This window comes from Dipodomys merriami, unplaced genomic scaffold (assembly GCF_024711535.1).
Source record: "Dipodomys merriami isolate MVZ:Mamm:240054 unplaced genomic scaffold, mDipMer1.0.p SCAF_51, whole genome shotgun sequence".
Classification (NCBI taxonomy): domain Eukaryota; kingdom Metazoa; phylum Chordata; class Mammalia; order Rodentia; family Heteromyidae; genus Dipodomys; species Dipodomys merriami.
In genome coordinates this window covers 7,909,623-7,922,509 of record NW_027206080.1, presented here as the reverse complement: position 1 = coordinate 7,922,509, position 12,887 = coordinate 7,909,623, and the positions used below count along the sequence as shown (strand labels likewise).

The following is a 12,887-nucleotide window of genomic DNA, read 5'->3' as shown; positions in this document are numbered from 1 at the left end:
GGAGCCAATTCTTTGCAGGTACAAATATTTTCCTGCATGTGCACCATTAGATGTAAAACACTTAACACTGGCAAACAACCAGTGGCTAGGGGAGCAGTCCCTAGAGAGAATGATTGGTAGGGGGTGGGGGGTGCAGGGGGCTTACTTCCCTTGGAGGAGGCTAAAGGGTAAGAAAGAATACCAGATGCTAACTCCATTCTCTCTCCCTCTTTATCTGGCTTCCAGGGAAAACTCCAGGATACTTAAGGTCCAAGGGAAGGAACAAATAGAAAGATGAGGGAATGAGAAAATGACACAGTGACTAAAGCTAATTCTTAGAGGAGCCAGAACACAAAGGAGAGGTCTGACAAGTGCTCAGTGCAATTCAGTGTCCACATACTCTTAAGCCATTTAAAAAAGCTCTTACCTTTAGGAAGTGCAGCTAAAAACTTGGCATCGAGTTCCCTTTTGTGGTTAGCAAGCTGCTCTTTACTTTCAAGAGTGAACTCGTTCTGAAAGCTAAAAAGCATTCCATTAACAAGATGACAGAGGTCAATTTAAAATGCAGGATAGAAAGTGAAAAACAAACAAAAAACCAGGACATCAAAACCATGCTACTTGCAGATATAGTAAAATATATACTTAGAGATCACAAATATAAAGTTTGATTTTGGTGAGTATACTGGAATGCTTTTGGTTTATTTACATTTATGTTAATATTATACTTTTTGGTGCAAATAAATGATGGTTTTAGCCTTAGCAGCTGTGAAAGATAAGGGACACTGCTGGACCAGGGTCAAAGTCTCCCTTTGTTCAGATTGACAACTTTGTCTAGACTCTAGGACAGCTGTGTAGGCTTGGGTTAATTATCCAACCTCTGTATAGTATACTTTCTTTCTTCTCAGAAAATCAGAAGCTTGTTGAATTGATACATATATAGTCTTCTGGTGTTATATTAAATAACAGGTACCTTCAAATAACCAAGAGGTCCAAGTGTGAATAAAAGGTATGAAAGAGCTGGCATGGTGAGACATGCTTGTAATTTCAGCTACTTGAGACATAGGATGTTGGTCCCAGGCAATAGAGAGACACTCTATCTGAAAGACAAACTAGAGTCAAAGGGCTGGAGGTATGGTTCAAGTGGTTTCCTACTAACCATGAAGCCTTGACTTTCAAGGCCTAGTACCATCAGAAAGGAGGGAAAGAAGACAAGTTTGTGCAAGATTTAAAAGGCACATCCTAAGATTGTCCTCGTTACTTCCACCAGACCCAATGATGCATACACAACTCAGCCCTCTTGCTCATGCAAAAAACAATTGTTTTCCAGGAGTTATAATGGTTTAAGAATGTCCATCAAAGCCTACTTTATGCTTCATACAGGGCTCTCTACACTGAAGTTAACGGATAGGCACAAAACCTGGGGTGAGCCGGGTCCAGTACACCACGGGGATGACTCAGCCTCAGTTTACATATTCCACATGAGGAACAGCTGAAATGGAAATGTCCAAGGTTTCTGGGTACACAGCTCTACGGTGATGTATTGTATTCACTGTGGAGCTGGCCTTCTCCATGGCTGGATACGTATCCCCCAAAAGCCCATATGAAAGAGACACCCAGTGGGATGTCATTAGGTCACTGGTGGTTTGTCCTTGAAGGAGTCTGTGGGACCAGGGTCTCTTCCTTTCAGTTTCTTCTATAGGCTCAAAGAAATGGACCCACCTGATCTTGAACTTGAACCTCCAGAACTATAAGCCCAAATAAACCTCCCTTGACTTGATGACTAGCCTGTGGCAGCTATTTCACTGCAGTAATGTGAAGCTGACTGATATACCCATAAACCTATGTCTCCATTTGTACCACCATGGGGGTGGGCAGTATATTTCTATAGTGGCTAATGAAGAGACTGAGTAGTTGCTATGTGTGGTGTCTAAGAGGGCATAGGAACAATCTATATCACCCATGTAAATTAAGTTTGAAGGGTCTCTGCACATTTTAAAACATGGTACACCATCTGAAGTTCTGGTTATTGCATATAAATGCAGTAGAGCTTATATTCATAAATAAATGACAAGCATACATATGGTCTAGTAAAATATTGAGCATATTAAGTTTTATAAACCACATGCTGGACTGGCTTGAAGATCTCAGGACACCTGCCTAGGCAGAAATCTAGCCTCAGTGCTAGTGTCTACACCATGAATTATAAGGCAGTGATGGTTATTTTCAGATGTATAGTTTAGTATAAACATACAAAATAAATTCATGTAGAAATGCACCCTACTTACAGAATGGCAGTAAGTAATAAAATAAATATTTAATTACGAATTTGAATATTCTACCTCTTGAGCTACAATACCACTTCCAGCTTTTTCTGCTTATGTGGTACTGAGGAATCGAACCCAGGGCCTCATGCATGCAAGGCAAGCATTCTACCACTGAGCCACCTTTCCAGTCCCCTACAGCAGTATCTTTTAAAACTCACATGTTCCCATGCACAAGCCATAACCCCATGGCTGCCTACAATTCCTTTATCTGTGGCCTCTCTCCCCTATTCTTGCACACTACAGATAACTTCAGAGGAAGCAGATAGGTAGACAGAAAAAACGAGCAGACTGGTTGGGAACCTGGGCTCTGGCTAAGCCAGTTTGCTGAGGGTTCTGGATGACACAAAACCTTTAAACCAACACAAGAAACCACCAGGTTTTTAAAAAGCATTACTACCCCTTTGTTTTTTCTACATAAAAATGTGCTAACTGGTAAGGTGGCTCATGGTAGAGTGCTTGCCTTGCATGCATGAGGCCCTGGGTTCGATTCCTCAGCACCACGTAAGCAGAAAGAAGCTGGAAGTGGCGCTGTGGCTCAAGTGGTAGGGCACTACCTTTGAGCTGAAGAGCTGAGGGACAGTGCCCAGGCCCAGAGTTCAGGCCCCATGATGGATCCAAAAAAAAAAAAATGCACTAACCAATGGTGAGAATACAGGCCAGGCATCTCAGCCAAGAATTCTAACACCACTGCAGTAACGTGAAGCTGATTGATACACCCACATGTTTTTTGCTCATAACTCCAGTCCTTTTTTTTTTCCTTTTCTATTTAGTTATTTTTCAAATAGGTCCTTTGTCCTCAGGCTTCTACCTGGAATTGGCATCAAACTACAATCTTCCTATCTAAGCCTTCTGAGTACCTGGGATATAGGCATGATGCCAGTCACACCCAGCTTATTTGTTGAGATTGGAAGAAGGGGTCCTCACTTTCTGTCCAGGGTGGCCTCAAATCTTGGTCCTCATGATCTTTCCCTCCTCAGTAGCTGGGACTTCAGGCATATACCATCACATCCAGGTAGAATGAGTAACTCCTGTCACATGGCAAATATAACACAATTTTCCCCCAAAAGCCTTTGAGACACCTCCTTCTCCCTGTCTCCTTCTCCTCTTGTCTGAGTCATCAGAGCTATAGGCACATAGCCAGGCCCCACTCACAGGACTGACAACAGTGAGCCTTTAGCTCCCTGGGGTCTGCTTTCCTTCCTCTTCTGGGTCAATTCTGTAGATCTGGGCATGCTGTCATACCTCAACCAAAAGTCAAAAGCCTATATTTCAGTATGAAACCACATCTGCATTTATAACTGAAGTATGGGCTAATTTTTGTAATTAGAACTCTATGATGTTCTAGTATTGAGAAAACCTTCCGTATTTTTATCTAGCTGTCTTTATCTTCTCTGACATGACGCCCATGCTTTCTGACTCATTTTCCACCCCCTTACCTTCCCTCCTTGGCTTCAATCATCTCAGAAGACCTTGCCCTCTGCTTTCAGGATGGATTATTTTTTTAATTGTGTCCTATTAACCTAATTATATGCCTGGAGAGCTGGAAGGGGGTTGTTAAATGGAGAGCAAAATGCTGTGCTGATAATGTCCAAGAGAACATTGCATGATAAGGGGGGTGGAGGGGTGGGCAAAGCCCTTTTACCTTTTTTTTTTTTAAGCTCTCCTAGTTGGTGTCTGAGGGGCTAGATTTCTTGTGTGGCCTATGGGTTTTATATGGCTAGGACATTTTACTTTTAGTAAGATGGTGTCCTTTGAATAGGTTACAATGAAATAATAGCCACGCTCTCTGAATTGCTGTGCCCACAATTTAAGTCTGTCCACCCAACTGTCTGTACATTTCCTGTTTTTCCTGTCCTCAAATAAGTAATGCTTTCTTGTCTCCCTTTCTTTTCCTTCCTTTTTCTTAGTCACTGATTAGTTCTACTAAAATAGCTAAGAAATCAAGAAACCTGCCAGGGTTATATTAAGTTCTTTTAAAACATGTCAGAGATTCAAAACATAAATATGTCAAGCATCATATTTATGATTTTATCAGTCAATTATAAAAAAAAAAGTGCTACTAATGACCTGAGTCATTACTGCTCCCATTTACCACACACACACATGTGTATAAGATACATCAAGAACTTGCCCTAGCTATATTAAGCCAAATCAAAGAGTTATAAGAGCAACTCTTCAGTTTTCAAATGCAGGACTAAGCTCTGCCTGATGAGGACAGAAGTCAGGCAAGTGTTTGTTGTAATGTAGTAGGGTGAGAATGTCACAGTACACTAGGAACAAGAGTATCAGGCTAGGTGAAGTGTAGACAGGGGATTGGACCCTTGAAGCACAGTGAAGCACAAGTTGAGACTCATGCCTGAGGATCTACAGACAGCTTTGTGCCTCTCCTTGAAAATGGTATTAGTGGTTTACAATGAAGCAGCTGAGGGGTAGCTCCTTGTATGGTACACACTGTCATTTTTACATTGTCTACATGGATGATGACAGGGCCTCAGTGACTTAAAACATTAAGTAAATGAAATTGTACCAAACAACTTGTAGTCAAAATACAGGAGTATAGACAGGTGAGGAGAGAAATGACAAGACCAGGCTCAGGCTACAAGAGCTTCATGGGCAGGTAGCAGCTGGAAATCTGCAGGGAGGGAGGGAGGGAGGGAGGGAAGGAGAGAGGGAGGGAGGGAGGGAAGCAAGGAAGGAAGGAAGGAAGGAGGGAAACAAGCAAGGAAGGAAGGAAGGAAGGACAGACATGAGAGAAAGAGCAAGAAAGAGAGGCAGAGTGAGAGAAACAGAGAGAGGAAACAGAGAAACAGAGAGAAAAAGAAGGACAGAGACAGACAGAGAGAACAACAGAGAGAGAGAGAGGGAGAGAGGGACCCCTTTCCAAAAGATCAAAAACTCCAACACTTGATTGGGAGATTGCAAGAGGACATCCAAAGTTTAGAGATAAGTGTGAAAAATATAATTGTCTTTCCTAAATTAGCAATTAATTACAAATGACTGAAACATTTTATGCCCCAAATAGTTCCTCCAACACATTAAAGGCAACAGAAAGATTTACTGCCTGAGCATACTGTTAAACCAGCTTGCTTCATGCACATGCATGCATGTGCCCATATGCATATATTATATACATGCTATATATGCATATATATTATATATATTATATTATATATTATATTATATATATTATATATGCATATATAATATATATAAATATATATGTCTGCTTTTTTTGCAAGTTCCTTGAACCCAGGACCTTGCACATGCTAGGTATACACTGTATCTCCAAGCTACATCCCAGTTCCTATTTCATATATTCTAATGACTAAGACTCATAAGAATTTAAGAGAACAAGAGAAAGCTCAGTGTGAGCATGCGTGCCCAGCATTTGTAAGGTCCCAAGTTCAATCCCTAGCACTTCGGGGATTTAAAGAGGAATTTCAGATAATCATTTAAAAACACTACAAATCTCCAAAATTTAAGATTTCTTCAACAAAGGCCATTTTACCTTGGGACTTTCCTTTGATGTGGAAATCCAATGAAGCTTAAATTTTTCTTGTTAAAATCTAAGGGAAAAGAACATAACATTAGAATACTTACACAGGATAAAACATCTACTAAGAAAACATTTTTCAATCTCTCTTTGAATTTATAATTTAAGGAAAAAACATCAACTAGCCAAGAAATCAGAATACAAAAAATGTCAGTCCTGAAATTCATATTTCTTATAATCAAGTTTTTGACTTATCTCTTTCCTGAAAGTAGCCATCAAATTTCACGTGTTAAAAATACTTTGACAGGCTAGGTGTCAGTGGCTCATGCCTGTAATCCTTGCTACTGAGAAGGCTGAGATATGAGGACCGTGGTTCAAAGCCACTACAGACAGGAAAGTCCATGAGACTTTTATCTCCAATTAATCACCAAAAAGCTGTAAGTGGAGCTGTGCCTCAAGTAGTAGAGAGTTAGCGTTGAGCAAAATAGCTCAGGAGAAATGCCTAGGACCCGAATTCAATCCCTAGGACTGGTACACGCATAAAAATATTTTCACATAGTTCAGTGTTATAGTTTAAAGTTTTTATGACAATAATAAGAACTCAAAATAAATACCTAAAACCAGAGCTATGTATTGAAGGGGAAAAAAAAGAAAAAGGAAAAAAGCAATTTTGGTCAAGGTCATCAGAAGTACTGAGTCTTTTGCTGGATAGTAGATCTGAGATGCTTTTAAAGAATCAAGAACTAGGGAGAGGCATGAAGAATTAGAGATGTCTCAGTTCTTATCTATTTACTTTCATTAAAATCCAAACAATAACAACACATTACAAATACTTATTTGTTTTTGTGGTTAAGATATCGTATTATTATTTTTAATTTTATTTTATTGTAAAGATGCTGTAGAGAGGGGTTACAGTTACATAAGTAAGGCAATGAATACATTTCTTGGCAAGCATTGTTACCCCCTCCCTGAAGATAGCTGGTCACAACTCCATTCAGAAACAACCCCCACCCTCCCACTGAAGTGAACTGGTTAATCAAAATCAGGCCCACATTACCAGTCTCACAGATAGTAAATCTGTTTTACAGAATTTGGCATGGTGACCACTTGTGGACCAAGAAAACCTCAGGTACATTTACCCATAGAAAGTTTTCCCCTTATTGAAGTACCTTTCACTGTTAAATATTTTCAGGCAGAAGCCTGAGGAATAAGAGGATAGAATGCTGACATGTCTTTATACACATGCAAACATATATATAATCCTGAAATTTGGAAATTCTAGCTAACTAAAAAAGCACCATATAAAAAGAAAGATGTAAAACCATTTAGACATCTAGGCTTTTCTTTCAAATATACGTGCATGTGTTAGCTATTTAAAGAAAGAGAATTCCGTCCTAAAAGCTATCAAATATTGGAAAAGAATATTCTGGAATCTGAGGCCTGAATTATTCCAGTAAATTCCTGACTGTATATATGTGCTATCTTTCAAATATAAAGAGATTAAAAATAACCTGGGTGTCTCATTTCTGTATAAATACCACACTGAGACATGAGACCATTCAGTAAATTAAAAGCATATATCTTACATGGTGTAAGAAGAAGGCCCACTGAAAAGATAAATATATTGCTCAAAACTGTCTCTCATGAAGAGTTAATAAGAAGAGACTCAAATACTATGCCTACTAGAAATAATTTGTAACACACAACATTTGGCTTAGGAAAGATTTCTTAATGAAAAGAGCAACAGCAGATACAAAATTGGATTCAAAACCTGGACATTCTAATTTAATTTGCAAATTTTCCTACGTAAGCTCTTTAGTGGTTTAGAAACATCTTTTAACTTGTTAATAAAGAAAGAGCATGTACCTTCTCAGCAGCTAGATGATAAGCTCATTTTTAAAGTCAGATATTTTCAGCTTTCTTTTTTGAGAAAACTGCAGTTATCTACACATAGGAGAATGCTGAATAAAACACAGAATTCCAAGGCAAATATATTACAGAATGAATACATACATGCATTGGATATTTCTCTTGCCTTACCTGGTTTTTCAGAGAACTTCAAAGCTCCCAAATAGCTGGAAACCCCAGGGCTTCTGAACATGGTTGTCCCTAGCAGCTTTGACTAACAGCCTGCTACAACTAATTCTCAACCAACAATGGCTTTGGTCTAGTCTAAGCAAAATTGGGTTGAGATTTTTCACAGTGCAAGGCTAGAGCAATGAAACATGTGTGTCCTTGAGCTTATAGCAAAAGGCTTCAGGCTAAAATGAATCAAACCCCTTAATCAGATTTCAAGCAGAAAGTAGACCTGGAGATGCTGTACCAGAGTGAGTCCCAGGGATGGAACATTGATGACAGTGTCCCTGCCGAGCCCTGGTTGAATTGCAGTACAGTTTCTGTTTGCTGAGGACACAGTATTGTCCCCTAACCACTGCGGGGGAGTAAAAAAAAATAACCACTTCTACCTCACAACAAATAGCTGGGTACCAGAGGCTCGCATCTGTAATTCTAGCTATTCAGGAGGCTGAGGTCTGAGGATTGTGGTTTGAAGCCAGCCTGAGCAGAAAACTTATCTCCAATTAACCATCAAAAAGCCAGAAGTGGAGCTGTGGCCCAAGTTGTAGAGCACCAGACTTGAGGGAAAAAAAACTAAGGGACAGTGCTGAGGCCCTGAGTTCAAGCCCCAGTGCTGGCACAACAAACAAACTAAACTAAACTAAACTAAAGGGACAGTAAAAGAAAGCAAGTGAGCTCAGTGACAAGAGGACCAGACAGGTCAATGATGGAGCCTTGGGGTTGGGAATCAGGGTCATGATCGTGATTCACCCCGCTTCCACCAGAAGGCAGGGATTCTGCATTTGTATCTTTAGTCCATGTCCATATAAAATCAGACTCATCTTATCTGAAGGTTAGCAACTATATTCTACAATGACTGTAGATTTCATATCCTATACTCAAACCAGATTGACTTAGATCAAGTTCTAAAATGCAAACACACCTAGGATGAAGTAGTAGAGCATTTGCCTATGAAACCTGAGTCCCTGAGTTCAAACCCCAGTACTGACAAAAGGAAATGAAGAACCACATGCCAAATTAATTAAGGTATACAAAGGCAGGTAAAGTAACACTTGCTTATGATATGGCCAGGGGCAGCACTTGGCATTTTCTCTATTCTTATTTCCTTTTCTAAAACCAGGGAGAAATACAGCAATTTTGGCACTTAAAAAGCACAGCAAGAGGCTCAAGTGATAGAATAGTAGCCTTGAGCAAAAAGAAGCTCAGGCACAGAACCCAGCCCCTGAGTTCAAGCCCCAGAACACTCACACAAAAGCACAGCAAGAAATAGCATAAGCCTTGTGAATAGCTGTAGAGGAAAACTTACTGAGAAAGCATAGATAATTGTGGATGAAATGGAAAAGCAAGTGTTGGAAAGAGAAGAGAAAGGAGAGGGAATAGTTGAAGCACTAACTCAGCCAATGGGTAAATGAGGTAAAGTAATGCATGCTGATAAATAATCCTTCATGAGAACTTCAATCTACAAATCATGGCATGTCTTGATCACCATTTATTTCCTGAAAACCACTTTCATATAGGACATTTAAATTACCCTAAACAACTTTAAATGTTTCTTTTTTATTTTTAACATTTTATTGTAAAGGTGATGTACAGAAGGGTTACAATTGCATAAGTCAGGTAATGAGTACATTTCCTTTTGAACTGTGTCACCCTCTCCCTCATTCTCTCCCAGTTTTCCCCCTCCTGTCTTCTCTCCATGCAAGTTATATAGTTCATTTTCAACATAGTGTCTACTGAGTATCACTGCTGAATTGTTTCACCCTTGCTCCCACCATTTCTGTGCTTTCCCTCCCCCACCCCAAATCAGATAAACTTATATACAAGACAGAACAGTAACAGAATACAAAACAGTAACAGAAGGGGAGGGAAAAGGAGGACAGTAAACAGTACAGTAAAAAAAAAACACCTCTGCTTCTACTTTTTGGAGTTCATTTCAGTAAGGATCAGCATGACCATGTTCATTGCAGCACTGTCTACCATAGCCAATATGTGGAGTCAACCCAGATAGCTGTCAGTAGATGAATGGGTCAAGAACATGTGGTACTATATATATGCACAATGGAATTCTGTGCTTCTGTCAGAAAGAATGACATTGCCCCATTTGTAAGGAAATGGAAAGACTTGGAAAAAATTTAGTAAAGAGAAGTAAGCCAGACCCAGAGACACATAGGCTGCATGGTTTCCCTCATTTATAATAATGCCTATAAATCTACAAGTAAACCCAATGGATAGTAAAAGATAAATAATTACACCTGGACATGATTAATTAAATAGCAGTCTAAACATTCACACAGTGAGAAGAAAGGAGGATTTTCTTAGGGAGAGGATTGCTAGGGCTCAATAACTATGTGCATATGATCAGGTAAAATGATGCTTATCTAAATGTTTCTTTCAAATTATCATTAAGGAAAAAAAATCTGTTCTAAATTTTCCAACTAAAATCTCATTCTACTATCCAAAGAATCTGGGCATTCTCTTGAAGTTGAAAGTAGAATATTACTAGAATTTTCTACCTCATCTGCTAATCATCATTAAAAAAATCTGATTTAAATATGGTTTCTTTCTTCAGGTTGCTAGTGGCTCATGCCTATAATCCGATATAGTCAGGAGGCTAAGAGCTGGAGGATCTCAAGGCTCCAAGCCAGCCACGGCAAAATAGTCCATGAGACTCAATCTCCAATTAGCCAGGAAAAAGCTGGACTGAAGGAATGGCTCAAATGATAGAGTACTAGCCATAAGCAAGAAAGCCAAATAAGTGCAAGGCCCTGAATTTAAACCCTGGTATGAGAAAAACAGCATGAAATTCTTTACGAATTATGGATATAAAATCTATTTTGTAAATATCCCCTCCATAAGAAGCCAACTAAAACGGAAGGAATCTACATTTTACAAAAATTGGAATATCAATTTTATTCCACACTAATTACAAAAAGTGATCACTGAATGATAACTATTGTGTTAGGCTAGCTCATTCACACAAAGAAACTTCAAAACTGTATTTCCTCCTATCATTCTGTAGGTTAATGCAGTTGATTTATTTGCAGGGGGAACTTCTATGATGTGGCTGTGCCCGTATTGAATTTGAAGGAGAAGACATATTTGTAGATAGAGATAACAGGATATTCCCTCCAACAAGATCACCTAACAACCAGCTCTGCACCAGTCGAGGGGATGCACAAAATTCTCTGCCCCGTGTCCACTTAAGAACACTATTCTCCCTAATTTTCAAAGCACTATAATCTTCAACGTTGAGGAGCAATGACTGATGGAAGTGAAATACCAAGCTTTAATCGTTATAGTAAAAGGATGAACATGCAATTTTAAGTTGCCCATGAATGGGCATGCAGAAATGCCCTAGTAGGAAAAAATGCTAGGGCAGGAGGTAGGCCACTGTCATGGCATTTCAGGAGGTCTTGACACATGGGTGATAGCTGGCAATGACCTGGATGACCAAGCAAGTTCTATGAATTCAGCATCACTGGAAACAACAGAACTAGAGCTCGGTAAATCAAAAACATTGGACCCTGCTCCCAAATCCTTCTTTCATCTCCTAGACAAAAAACTCAGGCAACACCTGAGGCACACTTGTGGGCGTAGCTATACCCTTTGTGCCTGGCTGAGAAAAGGAACGGTAAGTATTAGCTGAACAAAGTGATCAAGTAAGCGCGTAGGTGAGTGGGGATGCCACTTCTGGTCTGAGATACCTCTTCACATGTGGGCAACTCTACTTGTTAAGGAAAGCCCCTAATAAAACCTTATTTTTCTTGAAATTTGAAGTGGCTCTGTAGCAAGTAAATAAATTGTGTAAAGGAAGAAACAAGAAGACAAAGTCAGAGACTCACAGAGGGCCTGTGGGCTGGTAAAGGCAGGGAAGATGATTCCTGAGGTCCAAGCACTAATGGAGTCATTATGAGTCCAGGGAAGAAGGATTATCTGCCCAGGAACCAAAGTCAAAGGATGACAAAGGATAGGAGTGTCACACCATCCAGAACTGTGCAGTTCATGACTGCAGTTCAACCTACCCAAGGACCACCAAAAGGGCCAGTCCTTGAGGGTGATAGATGCTGAGAACATTCTAGCACTCTTATAACACTGTCACAGGTGGCATTCAAGGGCCATCATTGAGGAGAACATGGATACAAAGCCAATGAGATGAGCAATTGCCAAGTATCCCAACTGGCAAATGGCTGTTTTCTACCACCACGGGGAAGATTTGGTAAATAAAAGGATGAGAGACCTTCATCATCATCATTATCATCTCAATTATATCAGGGACAGGGAACCCAGTTTTTCCTCTCCAAGATGGGTGATCCAGTGCCTCACATATGCAGATGAGAAAACTGAGATTCAGCATGATCTAGGATAAATACCCAAGCAAGGATAAACTATTAACAATGTACTTCTGAATAGCAGAATAGCATTCTCAGGCAGACCAGACAAAAGCAGAGAGGGAACTATGAAGTGAGATCAGAAGGAACTGAGGCAGGGGGTAGGAGCACAGGACAGGAGAACCAGCTATAATACCCCCTTCTGGTTTCTGCGTCCATACCTACAGCCATGGGCTGATATAGTTCAAGGCTTTGGGAAGCTCCTGTGGAGACCTGGGCCATGTGGTTGTTGGGTCTGCTTATTGTTCTCTGAATAAAAATGAGATCACTCCCCTCTGCTGGAAATGAGCTGAAATTTAAATGACAGTATACAGCAGGGTAAAATTTCCACTAACAGTTGTTTGAATATATCCTGCTGTCAGTGGCCTATACATTGCTAAAATTAACAAGTGCCACGGACATTTTAATGAACTCTCCTCTATAAGCTACAAAAGACAGCTGGACTGAAATTCCAGGGTCCAAGAGATATTTTTACAGCCTCGTAAAGGAGTAAGCTGGATGCCAAGAACACCCATAAATGGTATTCTCATTTTCTTTTGAGTTTTCATGATCTGAATCAACCAACAGTTGCCTGACATAGGTGACCCTACTAGCAGAAAGCATACTTCGTGCTTTCATTTCTCTTTT

General features: G+C 39.9%; 1 protein-coding gene across 15 annotated transcripts in view; it reads right to left on the bottom strand.

Annotated features, from left to right (window-relative positions):
* Svil (supervillin) overlaps window positions 1-12,887 on the bottom strand; it is a 137,470-nt gene that overhangs the window by 85,062 nt on the left and 39,521 nt on the right. For all 15 annotated transcript variants that reach the window (XM_069998230.1, XM_069998232.1, XM_069998221.1 and 12 more), the window contains exons 2-3: window positions 5,812-5,869; window positions 407-498 (exon numbers count right to left, since the gene is read on the bottom strand). Coding sequence is in view for 13 of the 15 variants with exons in the window: in XM_069998221.1 (XP_069854322.1) it covers window positions 407-498; window positions 5,812-5,869 (150 nt within the window). In the remaining 2 variants the exon portion in view is untranslated. The remainder of the gene's footprint in view (window positions 1-406; window positions 499-5,811; window positions 5,870-12,887) is intronic.